Raw genomic sequence first — 17,273 nt, 5'->3', positions numbered from 1 at the left:
TTCACAACCAGAGAGCTCTAGTGCAACTCCAAACAAACCCATAGGATGTCACCATGGCAGTTAAAGTGTATTGTGAAAGGTCTCCCTAATTTCTTTTCACAATACTTACACTGTTCACAACTATATCCTTTGCACTTTCAGAGACTGAGACACAACAGGCACCGTTCTGACATTTTACCCGTATGGATTTCCTCCGTTTCTTACCTGCAATATGAAAAACAGTCACAGATATTCTTATATATTAAGCACCCTTAATGCTTGCAATGAGCAAGAGAGAAAGAAAGGAAATAAAGCCGCATACTTAACTGGAACATTCAGAACAATTTATTGAAGTCGACCTCAAGCAAAGATTTAAATCAGTGGAATGTCATTTTAAAAACCTTTCCAAATTAATTCTCACAGAAGCAAAAACACATCTGAATTCCAAAGTATTTGTAAAATAAAAAAGGCAACATCTCAGTAAATATAATGTACAAAAATTATATGTTCCTACTATCACTCACATTCGATAAGAAGCTAAAATATTACAGGCAATTTCTAGATACACCATATGACTAGTAAACAATGAGCTATCTATATACAGGTTAACCAAGCTTTATAGAGTTCACACTATGCAAGAGAACATAGGCTAAACAACAAAACCCTCCAAAATGTTGTTAAGTCTCAAAGTCTACGCAGCAACATCAAGAGTCATAATACAGTAACGTCCCCATGGAACACCCCCGGGAATAGTAACACTACTTGTTAGTGTCGAGAGCTTCTATTTGCATTTGAGAAACTCCTAAGATATTGATTTGTTTTTTTAAAGTGAATATCAATGATTTCGCTATTAAAGACTCTGGTGAGATCTGTTAAAATAACATTTCACAGAATCTACAAAGTTTGGTACATAGTAACAAGGTCTACAGAAATAACGATTCTACAAAGTCATTGTTACAGATAAAGAGTACACAGGAATGGAGACAAATTGTTGGTACTGGTGTCCTTTGTGCAATTATCACATGTGTGGGTACAAATGGATTTCATTTTCCTTTTTCTTTCCCCCCCAACAGCAACCTCAGAATAAGCACATATCCTTATAAACAATAAAAAGACACAGTCTTGTTACTAGCCAGTCGTCGTAGCTATTTTACGGTCTCGGGTTTTCAATGGCAACACAAGTTATTCGCTTCAGAAAACAGGGGAATGACACTAACTAGATACAGGTCAACAAGAACAAATGTTAAGCAAATATAACGTTTTCATCCAGTTCTGGTGGTGAAATTGTTTTTTTAAGGATGTCTGGTGCAGCGGCTGTGGCGTTCTGAAGATGCTCTGACCTTTCCAACGGCAGACGGAGAACTCGGTAGAAACAAAATCACCTTCAGTTCCCGCGTACAACTGACATTAATACCACTAATGGAAGCAGTGGATTGGGGAACAGCTTTGGCAAAGTGGCAGTTTATTTCCCCCCCCCTCGATTTGAAGAAGTTACATATGGAAAGCATATGTAAGGATGCAATCCGCCACGCACTGCTTCCGGGCATCTTCCACTCAAGTCAATAAAGCCTGTGAGGTTGCTACACAAGCCTCTTACAGAAATGGCATACAGAGCTGATGGTGTTTCTATACATCTGCTCATGCTTCGTCTCCTCTTGTCCTCTCCAAAACCCAGAAAGAAAAACCCAGAAAACCTCAGCCCATTATATTTGACACACAGCAGGATGGAATAAGATACTGACTTGGTCAACTTTAGCCCTAAAGCTACCTGCAAGACATCCGGGAGTGTTTTGAGAAGTCTAAACATTTCTTCATGAATTGTGCGAAGGGAGCAGAAGAATGTTGGGAAGTCATAGTGCTATGGATGTATCCTATAACTGCTCTTTTTAGCAAACATACACACAAACACACACACACTCTTTCCAAGTCCTTTCAATCTACCTTGCATCCACACCGTGCGACAGAAATGGAAATCAATTTCAGAGTTCATGGTAAGGTGGGGAAAAAGAGACGCTCAGAATGTGGTATAAAAGGCATAAATAAAACACAAGCTGTAAAGTAAGAATGGAAAGTACTTCAAGTACATTAAACCCTGAATTCAATGAGGCAGAAGTTCCAATGTTAAAGTGACTAAATTCGTACCAGTGGCAAACATTCTCCCCCTTCCAACCTTACCCATAACGTCTCAGTATATACAGTCACCTATGGTTTAGAAGGTCATTGCCAATGATATACTAATAATGTACATGTTACCAAAGCCTCCTGTACATGTTAGGGAGTCCAAGAATACAACCCTTATACTTCATGTTAATACAAGTTTTAAAAGTGTTGTTGCTCACACTGCCTTTTTAAGTACACAGGTGCACACGTAAGGGCTGCTATAATATTGGCCTGTTACAGACTGCCAAAATAAAGCTGCTTCGGGTCTCTTTGGAGGTATGCTGTTTAAATGATGCATGCATCCGAAGAATCTGGAAGCTGCACCAAAGCTGCCCTCCAGTGCTTAGGAATGGAGTATGGCTTTGGTGCGACCTCCGGACTCTTAGGATCCATGCATCATTTAAACAGCATACCTCCAAAGAGACCCGAAGCAGCTTTATTTTGGCAGTCTGGAACAGGCCATAATGTATGAAGTGTGCACCTTCTGTTGTGTGTACTTAAGAAAACTAACCTTCCCACACCCAACAGCACACACGCTAGTTTTACAAAACGTAATTCTTCACTTGGTGCAAACTGCCAGAAGTTCTGGCATTTCCTATAGTAGCACATTCATGTCTTCATATAATACGGCTTGAACTCACAACCATGTCTGGAGAGGAATGAAGAAGCAATGCACAGGTGGCAGCGCAAGTGGCTGTCCCTGAGACAAACCCAATAAATAAGATGTTATGCTTCCTCTCATGCTCCCCAAGACTTGGTTGTGGCTTTTGTGAGCTACCTTCAACACCAGCAGTGTTTCTAGTCTCTACTGCTCGCACATACTGTGAAAACCATATGCCACAAGAAAGCTGCAGGCCTAGAAATACGTAGCAGAAGCAGTTTGATCCCTCTTCAAACAGGACAATGTTCATCATGAGACACTTAGCAGACACCCAGGCAACAAATCTAAAGGACCAAAATTGTGGTCTTTATTATTCTCTAGTCTTTTTGGAAACGGAAACATATTATTTCAGCTTTCACACTGCAGATAAAAATTGTTGTCATGACCAAAACTACAGTGTGAGAGGAGACATGATATCTACCTTTAGATATCTGAAGGGATGTCATAAAGAAAAGGGAGGAAGCTTGTTTTCTGCTGCTGCAGAGACTAGAACATGAACCAACGGATTCAAAGTACAGGAAAAAAGATTCCACTTAAACATGATAAAGAACTTCTTTACGGTTCAACAGGGCTGTTCAACAGTGGAACAGACTGCCTCAAAGGGTGGTAGACTCTCCACCTTTGGAGGTCTCTAAACAGAGGTTGGATGTGCAATTTTCAGGAATGATTTATTCCTGCATGGCAGGCGGTTGGACTGGATGACCCTTGTGGACGTTTCTATGAAGCAGTCAAGAGCTTCTTTGTTGTTGAGTGCCTTCAAGTCATTTATGAGGTGACCCTATCATGTGGTTTTTTGAGGCTCTCTGTGTGACTTGCCCAAATTCACCCAGTGGGATTCCCTGGACTTCAGAATCATAGTCCAATGCTCAAACCACTATGCCACACTTGCTCCTAGTGAACGGTAACACAGCAATACAGCCAAGAGACTTCTGTACTGTAAAGCAGTGTTCGTCATGCTATCAGATGTTTGGGACCCATGTGCCAGGGATCAGTACCACATTTGTACCCAATGGTTACAGCCATTTTCTTTGCTAGAAACTCTCTGCAAACCAGTAGCTAATAGCTGATAATCTGATGGTCCATGCACCATGACTTCTGAGTAGCACTGCCCTAAAGGAAGAAATCCTAAACGGAAAGCATTCAAAGGTAAGCAGAATAGCAAGCTGCAGTACTGTAGTTTAGTGGACTACTCCCAGTCAAGCTACATGCTGTTTCTAGGGGATAAAGCAAGCCCCAAGTGGCTGTACACAAAATGTATTGTGTATACACACTGCAACACTAGCCCTACTCAGAGGCAAGTCCCACTAAATCCATGTTTTCTTACAAAGACATATCTTTAGGGTAAACAGTGCACACTCCCCAGTGTATAGAGGATTGCAACTTTTAGTGGAGACTTACACTTAGAGTTAAGTGTGGCTGGATTGTTTTTCATTTTCTAAACTTTTCCTGGTTGAAGAAAATCTTACACCTTATTTTGAAAGCAGCAGCAGCAGCAAGGAAAGGAAAATATGTTCTGCTGAAGAGCTGGAGCATGGCTGGGGATGGGGTGGCCGTTTGCAAGCAAGTGCTGAAAGCCAGTCTTCAGACCTGCTGGGTTTCAACTGGCTCATTTCCATCTGTCCTAAATGCCATTGATTCAACTGTCTGTTTTAAAGAGAGAAGTCAACTAAAGCATTAGAATTTGGAGGTGGGGAGATCAAGGAATATTAGATAACAGAAAGTGCCACTGCTTATAATGAAACACTGTCTTTTCCATGATTATTGGAAAAAGGGCAAAAACGGTCACATTGGTGACTGCATTTGGAATAGGAAAATATATACCTTCCTGCTCCATTTTGTTATCAATTTTTCTAAACCAAGTGCTATAAAACTCACATCATGAATGAATATTTTTTTAAAAAAATAAACATGATTTTCTGCAATGTCTTAGCCTGATGAATAACCTTCCACTTTTCACATTTAAAGTGGACAAAGTTCAAAACAATAATATATACTGTCCAAAGCGATGTGGTCCATTTTAGTCTGTGGATAGGATTAGCCTGTCCTTTGGCAAGGTGGGACTTTCGCCTTTTGCGGGACAACTACCCAGTGATCAGAACCACAGTTAATTCTATGTATTTACAGATTATTTGTCACCACAATTCCCTCCAAATTTGTACCCAACTGACATGTAAGTAATGATGATGCTTCTGAGTACCACTCTTGTAAAGCATCAGGGCTGCTCCAATCAACTACAACAGGCATCTCTTTATTCTTCTATAAAAAGGCAGGGGCTGAAAGCGTACACCTCTGTCAAGAAAGGTAGGGAAATCTGAGAAGATGAAGATACAATGTAAGGTACTAAAGTAGTGTGGGTTATGTGATACACCTGATATTGGATGGGGTGGTGTTTTTTTGTTTTGTTTTGTTTACAGTTAGTTCTATCCACAGTTAATTTAGTAGCTACAATTCAAAATGCCATCATAACTTTAAACGGTACCCGTTGCCTACTGCGGTCAAGCCTTTTGGAACTGACTTTCTGCCATCTAAAATGGCACCATCAGAAAAATGGGGCACAGCTTTGCTATTCTGATTTGTCAAATGACAAGGGAGTGTATGGAAGAAAGCACAAGAGTGCCCCTCTCCCCGGTGTGTGTGTGTGTGTGGGAGTGTATAGCATTTGCACAATCCTATACCCACCAGCTTTAAGAAGACAGAGCAGCTCTATAAACTCTGTTGCGCTCTGTTTGGAGCACTCTGGGATTTTAGATTGGAGCAAAACTCTTTTACAAAGAAAGTGTTTTTCAAAAAAAAAAATGAATTAAAGAGAGAAAAGCTGTCAAACAATACAACCAGAAAACTAAAATCTAAGTTTTTAATATACATTAAAAAAATGTAGTGTTTCATCCCCCCCCCTTCATTAGTTTAATCAAGTACTTGGCATCTTCCTTTAGGCTCAGTACCATTCAACTAACATATATTGTCAGAAAAATGCAACAAAACCACAAAATATTCAGTGGGTTGCAAAAAGGGATTGCCACCCTGAACTGAAACTAAAGGACATTTTCAGGTGCTTCAAAGAAATGTAGTGTAATTCTTTTAACTTGTAAACAAATGAGGTAAAAAGAAGCTGCATTTTCTTTTCCCTTAGATTACAAGCATTTTTAAAGCAAGAAAAAAGAGCCTTGTCAGAAGAGCTAAGCAAGGAAATCTATGGTTAAGAGGATACCTGCTTACTATGTTTTCTGGTACAGACAAATCTATGTCTGTACACTGTCTCACAGATCAATGATATTATTAATCAGCCACATACAAAAAAGTTTCAAGATTAAAAGTACCCATTAGGAGTAAGTGTAAATTAAATCGGTCACTTCAGTGCTATACTGTTGCATTGGGAAGAAGTACTAACAAAAGCGTTTCTGCGATACATGCACGCTCTTTTCTAAGACCGACCGGTCTTATTCAACAAAGAGATTCCATTTGACAAAACTGCACAACAAACCAATTATAGGACCCTAGAATGAAAATGCCGATCGCACAGCGTCCTCAGCATCCCAGTTCTTCTGGGAGAAGAAACTTGGAGCAGGGATATACAAGGCTATTGAATCACTGACAAATGTGGCATGAAATAAGCTCACATACTGGCGGCCAATTTTAGCTGCTAAAATTTAAAAGATAAAGCATAACCAGGGCCTATATTGGCGAATGATCCCACAGGACAAAGTTAAAAATCCTGTCCAGCACATGATCAAATGAGTACGTTTTCACTAAACCCCAGCTATGGGAAGGATTGGGAAAAAATTAAACAAGCTGTGAAGTCAGGAGTTCCCCACTTTGATTCCTTTAGCATGGTCAAGGCTTGTGCAGGCAAGAAAAGCACTGTTCCTAATCCTCTCTGCTTCACCAACCTAAAATTCAACAGCAGCAGGAAAGTGACATATGCATAATTAAACAGGACACTGAGCAAAACACAAGACAACCCCATGCTGCTCCACAGCCTTTTCACACTACCATTATTATGGGCAAAGCCTACTGAAAGTCCCTCCTGCACAAACCCCTTTGAAATAAAGTGGGATTACAAACATTGCACATAGGAAGTTCCCTGTGGATGGTGCTTTTTGAAGTTGCTGGAAATGTAGTGTCAAATAGAATTCACTTCAACATTTAAGTGGATGGCATCTAGTTTCCTGTGGGAGAACTTCTGGTATCAAGATCACCATTCATGCTCTGGAAAGTAAAGTGACATACATCATCTTCCCGTCTCAAAATTCTTGTCACAGAAAGGTTACTGGAATGAAGGCATCTCACTAACAAGTGCCACAATACACTTTTGATTCACCCCCCCCCCCCCAAAAAAAAATGCTTTATCTGAAAGGCTCCTGGTGAGCAGAGCAGCTTTTTTCCTCATTCCAAACTAGACCGGTTGAGGGGAGGGAGATATAGATACATACACAGATAGATACCAGGCTGGTGCTCCTCTTCCTTTTAAACACACTGACTGTAATAGGACCAGAAACTCTCAGAAGTCCGTTAAAAATTAAATAAATAAATATTTTGCTATGTTTGGTTTCTACACTCAAAGAACGTATTTTAAACTTGATGTCTCTTTTTTTCCCCAATGTCAGAAAGGTTTCTTCTTCTAACAACAAAATGTTGCTAAGACACTTCTTTCTGTTCTTCAGGAGCCCAAAGGACATGGTCGCGGGCTAATATGGATCTGGCCACTGATACCACAGGCTGCTAACTGCCACTCCAGATCAGGTGGTCCCTGTTTGAGCTATGTGAAGGCAGTTCTAAAGACAAAGTCTGAGGGTCCCATGGCACATTATCTCAATTCACAATGATTGGGGTGTTTCGTTTTGTTTTGCGTTTTGGGGGGGTTAGGGAAGAAAGTTCATTCTTTCGCCTCTTCCTCAGGCTTCTGCTGTTCCAATCGGCGTTTGATCTTACACCAATATTCTGGTGCCACCGGCGCCTTGGGATTGTGTTCAGAGCAGCATGGACGACCATCCAATGCTGAGGACACGAGGGCTCCCTTTTCATGATCTCTGCAATAAGAATGGGGGCAGAACTCACAGAATGAAGTAGCAGGGCTGCCACAGATGTCACACTGGTGCCATGGACATTCCCATTTCCCTAAAGCCAGCAAACACAAAAAGAGGAAAATATGTTAGCTCAGGTATTAGGAAGCAAATAGCTTGCCAAGTGATGGACCAAACCTACTTAGACTCATGCGCTTCTCACTCCACCTCACAGATTCCAAGTCAATTGTTCAATTGTGCTCTGCAGAATTCTTAGGGGGAAAAAAAGCCTGAACTGTGTTTTTTGGGGGGAGGGAGGGGGCACCAAAAACAATGCAATGAGAATTTAGTATAATCAATCATTGCAAAATGTTGAGTGTCTGATAGTAAATACATTGGAGGGAAGGGCTGAGGATCCCAGAAGAGCACAGGGCTGGTTGGTCAAAACTCTAAAGAGGATCCTCTACGTTGTAACAATATATTGCAGGTTCTGCATATATATCTTGTTTTAGAAATATCAGACTGTTTCCTAGCTAATTTCTTCCAACCAGACCACAATGAAATTCAACCAGAAACAGCTAGAACAAGTATGCCCTAAATAATTTCATGGCTGCTAAAACAATCTGTAAATGACTGCCTCTTGCACCTACCAAAGGGCGGCTGTGTCAAGTTAAGGCAGAGGAGGTGGTACGCTTTGGGACAGTCTTTCTTGTCACACATGACCAATTCACCCCCATCTCCACACTGGAAACAGTTGTCCTCGTGCATTTGCTTCTGCTCTGTTTTGATCTTCCGTTTCTTCTGCTTCAATTTTGCATTTTTTGCTTTCTCTTCATTTGCTGTTGCACACGCCGTCTAGTAGATAGGAGGGAAAAGTCACAGCAGTACAAGATTAGAGGTACCCTATTAAGAAAAAGAAAAGCCAATGGCAACCCCCACTCCTACCATTCCTCTTGCTGTTCCTAAAGTAGAAGTGGATGGCAGGGGCTAATGTTGTGCTGGCAGGGGCTGATGGGAACTGCAATCTAACTGGCTCAGGAGGCCATACCTTCCCCACCTGTTTGAAGGACTCATGCATTGGGCCTGATGACAAAGGCATCCAATAATTGGGAACGGTACATTACCCAAATTGCTTTAGTCAGACATCATGCGTTTAGTTCTACCCATGTAAGAGTGTGGGGAAGTTAACACCAAAGCATAATAGGGAGGAATGGCCTCATTTAACTGCCAAAATAAGCCTCACTGCATATGTATGGAACTGTCTGGAGAGTCAGATGCAACATTACATTCATCTGCTGACAGAGTCCCAGAAAGTCTCCCCCTGCTTCGCTTCCACAACTAACCTTTGGCCGCACTCCAAGGAACCCACTGCAGTTATCTGCTCCACAATGGCATTCTGTCCTGCCATTCCCCAGGCAATCCAAATTATAGTTAAATGTTAACTCCATCCCTGGAAGTTCAAAAGAAATAGTTTACACATCAGATGTTTGGTGAAAGGGTACCAAGCACGTTTGCTTTTATATTTCAGAAATGTCCGGTGCCCTAACTTAGGTCAAATCTTGAAAAGAATGGTCCAGTATGCGAAAAATTCAAAATACATGCCTACAACCTTGCTTGCCAAGGTCAAGAAAAGTGCTTCGGTCACAGGCTTCTTCCTAACAGATTTGGTCTAGTGGCTTGTGAGATCCAGATGTTGGCTTTTCCATTCCCTGCCTTCATTTCTACAGCAGCATCAGAAGCTGTCTCTCCTCCAAGCCTCTCAACCAATAATGTGATTCTGAGGCATGTAACACATTGGGTTTTCCCTGGAATATATTGTCCTGCACATACTTCATGTTATAGAAACCAGAGACTAGCTCCACAGCCTCAGATTAAATGGCTGCTCTCCTAAATGTTCAGTAACTAGCAGGAACAATTGTTTAACAGTTTCAATTGTTAAACTGTTTCTAAAGTGCTTTCTTTGTTTTACAGTATTTGTTTTGGAATCTTTTGAATTGCTGAAGGAATCCCGCTCTCTTATCTGTTGATACAAGGTGTGTTTGAAATTGTTTAATGAACAAGCAAACAAAATTCCTTGTTTGTAGACAAAGTATGTCTATATTATGGTAGGCACTTGAATGAACTATTCACTCTTCCTTCTCATACAGAAGGAATGTATTTCTCAAAGTTGCTAATAGGCACCCATAGTTTTTGTACATTCTTGTACTCATAACCTGCATAACCAAATTAATTTAAGTGCAAACTTAAGAAAGAAGAACAATATAGTACTTATGCTTCAGACAGAATCTATAAATTTGTTTTAACATTATGGGCACCCATTTATAAAGAAAAAGACTTCAAATACGCAGTACATCAAAGAAGGATGACAATACAGACCAGACTTGGAAAAGAAAAGAGGAAACACAGAAGACACTTTTACCTGCAGGAATATCACGCACAGCAAAAAGCCCAACCCGGACGTCTCCGTTCACTGTCCATTTCTGGGTTTCACAGTTGGGGTTGCAGCTGTGGTTCATAAAGCGAGAATAATTCCCTTTTGGGCCAGCGTCTATTATGCGGTCCTTCAATAAGATCAAAGAGAATACAGTTAGTGACTTATCCAATATCTAGAAGAGAAGTGCTGCTCTTATAGAGCGACAATACTTACTTTACTGCAGTGTTAACAAGAGTCTAGTGTTACAATATTTCTGACAAATTCTATGTTACTAGACACTTAAGTTTATGCAAATCTATTTCACCATTCAGACATAGCTGTGTTAGTCTGGATCAGTATGCAAAGCGATCATGTAGCATCTTTGAGACAAAGTTGGTAGCATAAACTTGGTAGACTTAAGTCTACTTTGCATCTGATAAAGGAGACTTAAGTCTATGAAAACTTATGCTACCAATTTTCTCTCAGTCGTAAAGGTGCTACAGGATCCCTTTACATAGTATTTCACTATACAGTACTGTTGTTGTTATTGTGAGACATCAAGTTGTTTCTGACTTGTGACAATCCTAAAGTGAATCTATCCCAGGATCTTCTTGGCACTATTTATTCAGAGGGGTTTTGCCTTTGCCTTCTTCTGAAGCTGAAAGAGTGACTTGCCTAAGGGCACCCAGTGGGTTTCCCTGGCTGAGCTGGGATTTGAACTCAGTTCTCATGAGCCACAGTTTAATGTGCAACCCACTACACCACACTGACTCTTTTACAATGTAGTTAAATTATCATGTACAGTGCGTCCTCGCCTTACACTGGGGATCTGTTCCGGATCCAGCCGCGTAAGGCGAATTCCGCCTATGCTCGAGCCCCATTGGAAACAATGGGGCTTGTGCGCGGCGGTGCAGGCGCGCACAGGGCGCAACGAGTGCATGCGCCCATTCAATTGAATGGGATGCGCCACCCCTTCCGCCCCGCGCGCGCGCCGCAGCTTAAGTGCATACGCTCAAGTCTGCGTATGGCGCGCCCGCGTATGGCGTGAGCGCACTGTACATAAATTAAATAAATTAATTGTAGATAACATTCGTTTTGTCTGGAAACAGAGTTTAAGGAGAAAACAGTTTGAGTCAGTATTTACAGAAGGAATTTGCTCAACAGATGAAATACATACTGTAGCTGTTTTCTTCTACCATATGAAATCTGGTGCTTTAAAAACACTTAGTGGTCAAGACAAATTGAATTTAAGATGAACCAAATACAAGGTTATAAATATGCTTAAAATTAGAATGAACTGAATTAAACTTTCACACACTTTCCCAAAGTTAATGTTGGAAAACTAGACACTGATCAGAGAAATCAAAACAGGCTGCTTTGTCTGCCCTTAGTAGAATGTTCTCCTTTTACCTTTGTAACAGTTAACATATAAAAATTAGTCACGCTGTTCTCATGGGCACGTTTGATTCGCAATCTGCATTCTTCTTCATCAATTAATTCACCCACATATTCATTGACAAATTCACCCTGAAAGAAACAGAAAGAAATGTAAATTGCTATTTTGCTTCTTGCTGACCATTTAAAAACAAGCACTATATTTTTTTAAAAAATACCCATTATGTACAGTATCCTAAATTGTACCTTTTTAATGTTCCGCTTTGTCCTGAGGCCCCAACCACGCCGGTCAGTTTTTATAATTTCTGCTTCTGGATAGAGTCTTTTGGTGAAAGACTGGTTTTGACACCGTTCTCCCGCGGGACAAACTTGCGGATGGCACTCATACTGCAGCATTCGATTTAGACACTCGGATTCCAGGCCGCAAGGATTCTCATCGGTTGGCTTACAGTTACACCGAGGGATTTCTGATAAGTCCGCCACTTGAATCTGAACCTTCCCTACTACTTTATTGGACTGTGGAAGAGAGGACAAAGAAATGATTAAAAATCTGTATTTCCAAATGAGCAGGGTTTGCTAACAGAGGCACCGACACCACCACTTCCCTCAACCCTCCATTGACAAATACTATCTTTAAGGTGACATGAAACTATGGCTTTTGTATGGTCAGGATACGCCTTGCACAGAGAACATCGAAAGCAAGGATGGGGACATTTTAGCTCTTCATATGTTTTGGACTACAATTCCATAGCCCCACTGGCTTTACTAAGAGGCACTTATGGGAAGTATCAATAAACTGTCAAAAGAAACAGGTACTAGGAAATACAGGTATTCCTCAGTTAAGAAAGTAGGTGTGTTCCTGGGTGTTCCTTCTTTAACAGAAAATCTGATACCAGAGGCAAAAATAGCATGGAAAGTATAGGTATAGTACTAAAGAAAGGGAAAAATAGCTCAACATATTTCAACAACCTTTTTACTGAACTAACAATATGCATACCTGACACGAAACAACCGTATCAGGTAAGCCTTGTGTAAATAATCAAAACATGTTGAACATTCTAGAGACCACCTGAAAGCTTCTTTTTGCCAGTCTCTGCTTTTGTTCTAATTTCCATTTTGGCAGACTTATAGGATTGTAGTTTTTTAACATGCTGGAGGGAACTGTTGAGGCAGATCAATCAATTTTCCCTCATTTCACCCTGTTTTGCTCTTAATGCATGCCTGCACATCTGTCAGAGAGATGCATCCACTTAGAACAGACAATACCAGGCTAGATGGACAACCAAAAATGAATAAAGGAGCTTCCTATTTTCCAATAAAGTCTCTTTCACATATGTAAACCATCAGTTGATGTTGCTGTCACTGACAGATCAATAAAAGGAGTCACAGATTTTGTTATGAGAAGGGTTCAACTAGATGATCTTACTTTAAGGAATTAAGATAGAAAACAAGGAAGCACGACTTCCAATTTTAAAACAGAACCCTATGCATCTGATTTTGCTGAACAAGCATGTTTTAAAATAAAGTCATTCTGACATGTGAGTAGTACTTCTTTTAAAATCCACATGAGACCATTTTTTATTTATTGAATTTATATCCTGCTTTTGTCCCAGGATCCAAGATGGATAATATACGATTTTGGAACTGCTAAGAAAAGGCAGATTAATAGTCAGTTCTGATGACCTTGTTTAGTATTATATAGCATTTAGCACTATGGGAGCGTAACAGTCTGGATCCCTTTGTCAGGTATTTTACCAAGAATGGCAAAAAGCACCCCACTGCAGAAAGGATTCTGCACTGTGTGCTTAAAACATCCAGCATGAAAAAAAAAAGAGCCAGAGAGGAGGACTCACCTTAATATGTTTATAGGGTGGTGGCTTTCTGGAATTCCTCTCAATTTCAAGTGCTTCTTTGCTTTCTCTTTGTGCTTTCAGTTCCTGGAAGCGTTTTGCTGCTTCTTCAAGTGCTGCATGAAAGGAGTCCAAAATAGGTGAAGGAGTTAGTGTTAGAACCTGTCGGAGTACTTGACATACAGATAAGACCCGGTGAGGTACAACAAAACAGTTTTAAGCAATCTTGTAACTAGGAATGTCACCCCATTAAAGAAATCTTAGGCTTGTTACAGACTGCCAAAATAAAGCTGCTCTGGGGTCTCTTTGGAGGTATGCTGTTTAAATGATGCATGCATCCTAAGAATTCGGAAGCTGCACCAAAGCTGCACTCCAGTGCTTAGGAACGGAGTGTGGCTTTGGCGCGACCTCCGGACTCTTAGAACCCATGCATCACTTAAATAGCATATCTCCAAAGAGACCCGGAGCAGCTTTATTTTGGCAGTCTGGAACAGGCCTTAGTGATTTATAATCTATTATTTCATTGTATTGATGCACATAAAACTGTACAAATATAAACTAGTTTTAAAGGAAAGGTATTTTTAACCTGAAGCACCTATCATGGAACATGTAAGAAGTATACATTTACCACAGATAGGACCTAACATTCACAACTTTTTTCAAGGATCTCTGTATTTAAATTGTTTTTAAAAAAATCTGCTGCCTGACAATTACGGGGGGAAAACTTTTAAATAATTGAGCTAATTAATGATCGCATCAATTAAATGTTGTGGCATGAAGTATAACATTTCACCATGTGTTCTACTAGATTGCTACCTGAAAGATATTGCTCACATGGAAAATATTGGAAATATTTAAGAGATGGAAACATTTTAACTGATAGAGAGTCAGATTAAATGGAGCTTCACACAGGACACAAAACATCATTTCCATGCAATTATTCAGTCACGGAGGCACAAGAAAAATGTGGAGCTTTTGTCATGAAACCACTAGAAATTGTGTTCAATTTTACCTTTCTTGAAGGTCTTGTTAATATTAGTTTGCCCCTCAGCAAAGCTTTTGTCTCCTTCAACATAAGGGAATACTCTGCCCTGGTGTACCCAATAGTAGTCATGTGAACCAAAGAAAAAAAACTGGGAAGTCCCCGATATCATGTTTGAGGCCCTGTATGTTGAGAGGAACAGACCTGGGATTGCAGATCTCAGCTGGCCACCACCTAAAAATAATGGAAAGAAACCAAGAGAAGCAGAACATCAGACAGAAATTTGTGGATTAAAATCAACTTGTTTAAATTTTCAGCTCTTAATCTATCTCCATGCTAGTAAAGTTGCTTGGTAGAAGATGCTCTTTGGGGGGGGGGGTGTGTTTAAATATAGGTAATGCCTTGAGTATATTCCTTGCACAAAGAAACTACTTACCACTCAGGAGGTAGCCACCAAGCTTTGGTGGTTAAAAGTTCCATTCATTTTGATGGGCCTGTAGAGGACTCTACCCAACTGAGGCAACCTACAGTGAACCTCAGCAAATACAGATAGAAGGCTGTAACTCAGTCTTGCAAATATAGGGTGATTCAAAATGAATGGTGCTAAATTAAAAAGAGCATTACTTTTTGCACCCTTCTTTTTGAATCACCCAGTAAGTCGACAGAAGTTAGTAATCACTGGAAGAAGTTTTACTTATTATTCTGGTCACTTCTTGCTCGTATTGTATTTTATAGCAACTTAATTGGTATTTGATCCATTTCCAAACACAGTTCAAATTCCTAAATAGCTTGGGAAGCTTATCTTAAAGGAACCCCTTTTCCTGTACAATTCTAGCCATTCACTGGCCAGTTAAGAAGGACTTTGTGTTTTACAATCACTTAATGCCTGCATAGTGGGCAAGTATGAAAAGGATACCGAGAACTTAATTCTGATTTGTAACCAGTCATGCTGCCTCCTCTATGTTCTTGGGTCAATCTCATTTTCTCAGAGCATAACCTCTACCCCTAAAGGTTACTGTGAAGATAAAATGGCAGAGGGAACCTCTTTCTGTGTCCCACTGAGTGTTCTGGGGTAAAAGGTATACTAAAACTGCTACAAGGAAGAATATCCTCTGCATCTCTCCCTAAAGGAAGAAAGAAGCAGTCAGGATTGCTTCCTCCCTCCAGTGGAAGCTTCAAGTGGATTAGAATCCCTTTTGCACACTGAAAGGTCTCTTCTATCCATGGAAGAGGACTGAGGATCCAACTCCAATAGTAGTAACAGATACATGTGTGATAACTAACATTATTTTTGTTCTTAGCTGCAACTTGCCTGTAATTTCCAAGTTTGACCCAAACAATCTGCTTGTATCGTAGCTTCTTGCCAGCTTTACAGTCATTGCAATTCCAGGAGCTGGAGCCATTTGGCATCTCTATGTTAAGACATTCCGGATGGAAGGATGCAGGACATGATTCACAGCACAACAGTTTCCCACCTTTAAACAAACAACATTGCTCACTTTATAGTTAAAGGCATCTGGTGGAATACATGTTTCTTTGTCTCTCCTTTTTTAAAAACTGTAGTATTTTCAGGATTACCAAGTACAAATAGCATAAAGGATCTAGTCAAAGTTGCAATGCTGGATTAGAACACACACGAATATGTACAAGACTAGTCAGACACAACTCCTAAGCCAATTAATGATGTGAATTTAAGAATTTTGGGTAAGATAGTCAAGTTGGTAAATTGAACCCAGTTTCCCCCCCAAAAAAGTGGTTACAAAAATTGCACAAGATTTTCCCTTTCTCAGATAGTCTTGAATGTCATCAAATCTGTTTTAACCCTGCATTGCCGTGATCAGATCCCTTAGCAGTCAGTTAGTAGGTAAATGCAGCCTATAGGTTGATCAATTTTTTTCTGCTTCAAAAATAATGGAACAAGAAAAAGGAGTTCCAGAATTTTAAGGTCCCAAATCTTTGTCAACTGTTTAAAATAGAGTTTTCCTACTCTCAAGTGGTCTAAACAGATGCAACAGTTCCCAATCTCTTAAACATAGATCAGGCTATGGTCACTTGTACACTCCTGACACACATGCAGTACAGTAGTTTCTTTTTCAGAGTGAATCACATTTTAATGTTACACTGATAACTACAGTAAACTTCAAACCAGAGTGTGCAAGTGGAGTTAAGAGATGAGGAACATTATATCTGCCTTTTGCATCAAGACAGTGATTTCACAATTGTTAAATCTTTATATGAAAGGTTAACTTGTAGCTGGGTGTGGGGACTATTATTTCACTTTCCTTCGAATATCTGTATTGTGCATTGAAAGCATCTTAGCAAAATTACATATAAAAAGATTAGAGCATTTAACTCCTGCAGGGAAAATCACTTAAAACAGCCTTTAAATTCTTTTTTTTTAAAATCTAAAAGAAATTTGGATTATTATTTTTCCAAATAGCCATCAGAAAATCTTGTCTACCTATAGACTTTAAAAACTGGTTGTAACAGAGTTCAAAACGTTTAATACAACAACAACAAAACCATTACCATATTTCCTCTGTTGTGAAATGCAATAAAGGCTTAATGATTGAATTTCCCTTTCATTTCAAAATCCGACAATTAATTCTTGAAAGCATAAACACTACTTCAGAGGAAATACAGCCCCAGTCATTGAAACAAAGCCCAAACATGGTAAAATGCCAGAAGATGTGAAAACTAAAGCAAAAAAAACCAAATAAACATAATCACACAAAAAATTCAGTGCTAAGCAAGGAAACGTGACTCTTACAATGCATTAGTGAGATTCGCTGAAACTAAGCAGGAAAGAGGGCTCAAAATAATTCTGTTTGTC

General features: G+C 39.9%; 1 protein-coding gene across 1 annotated transcript in view; it reads right to left on the bottom strand.

Annotated features, from left to right (window-relative positions):
* Positions 1-4,900: 4,900 nt before the first annotated feature.
* The window catches only part of NSD3 (nuclear receptor binding SET domain protein 3), a 55,139-nt gene continuing 42,766 nt past the window's right edge, over positions 4,901-17,273 (bottom strand). Inside the window, 10 exon segments of the mRNA XM_042473326.1 lie at positions 4,901-7,915; positions 8,451-8,655; positions 9,144-9,250; positions 10,220-10,361; positions 11,624-11,740; positions 11,855-12,124; positions 13,462-13,574; positions 14,471-14,588; positions 14,590-14,674; positions 15,753-15,915. Of these exon segments, the coding sequence (XP_042329260.1) occupies positions 7,674-7,915; positions 8,451-8,655; positions 9,144-9,250; positions 10,220-10,361; positions 11,624-11,740; positions 11,855-12,124; positions 13,462-13,574; positions 14,471-14,588; positions 14,590-14,674; positions 15,753-15,915 (1,562 nt within the window). The 3' untranslated portion in view covers positions 4,901-7,673.

The sequence above is a fragment of the Sceloporus undulatus genome, chromosome 6 (assembly GCF_019175285.1).
Source record: "Sceloporus undulatus isolate JIND9_A2432 ecotype Alabama chromosome 6, SceUnd_v1.1, whole genome shotgun sequence".
NCBI lineage: Eukaryota > Metazoa > Chordata > Lepidosauria > Squamata > Phrynosomatidae > Sceloporus > Sceloporus undulatus.
The sequence above is the reverse complement of the archived record's forward strand: the minus strand, read 5'-3'. Positions and strand labels throughout refer to the sequence as shown.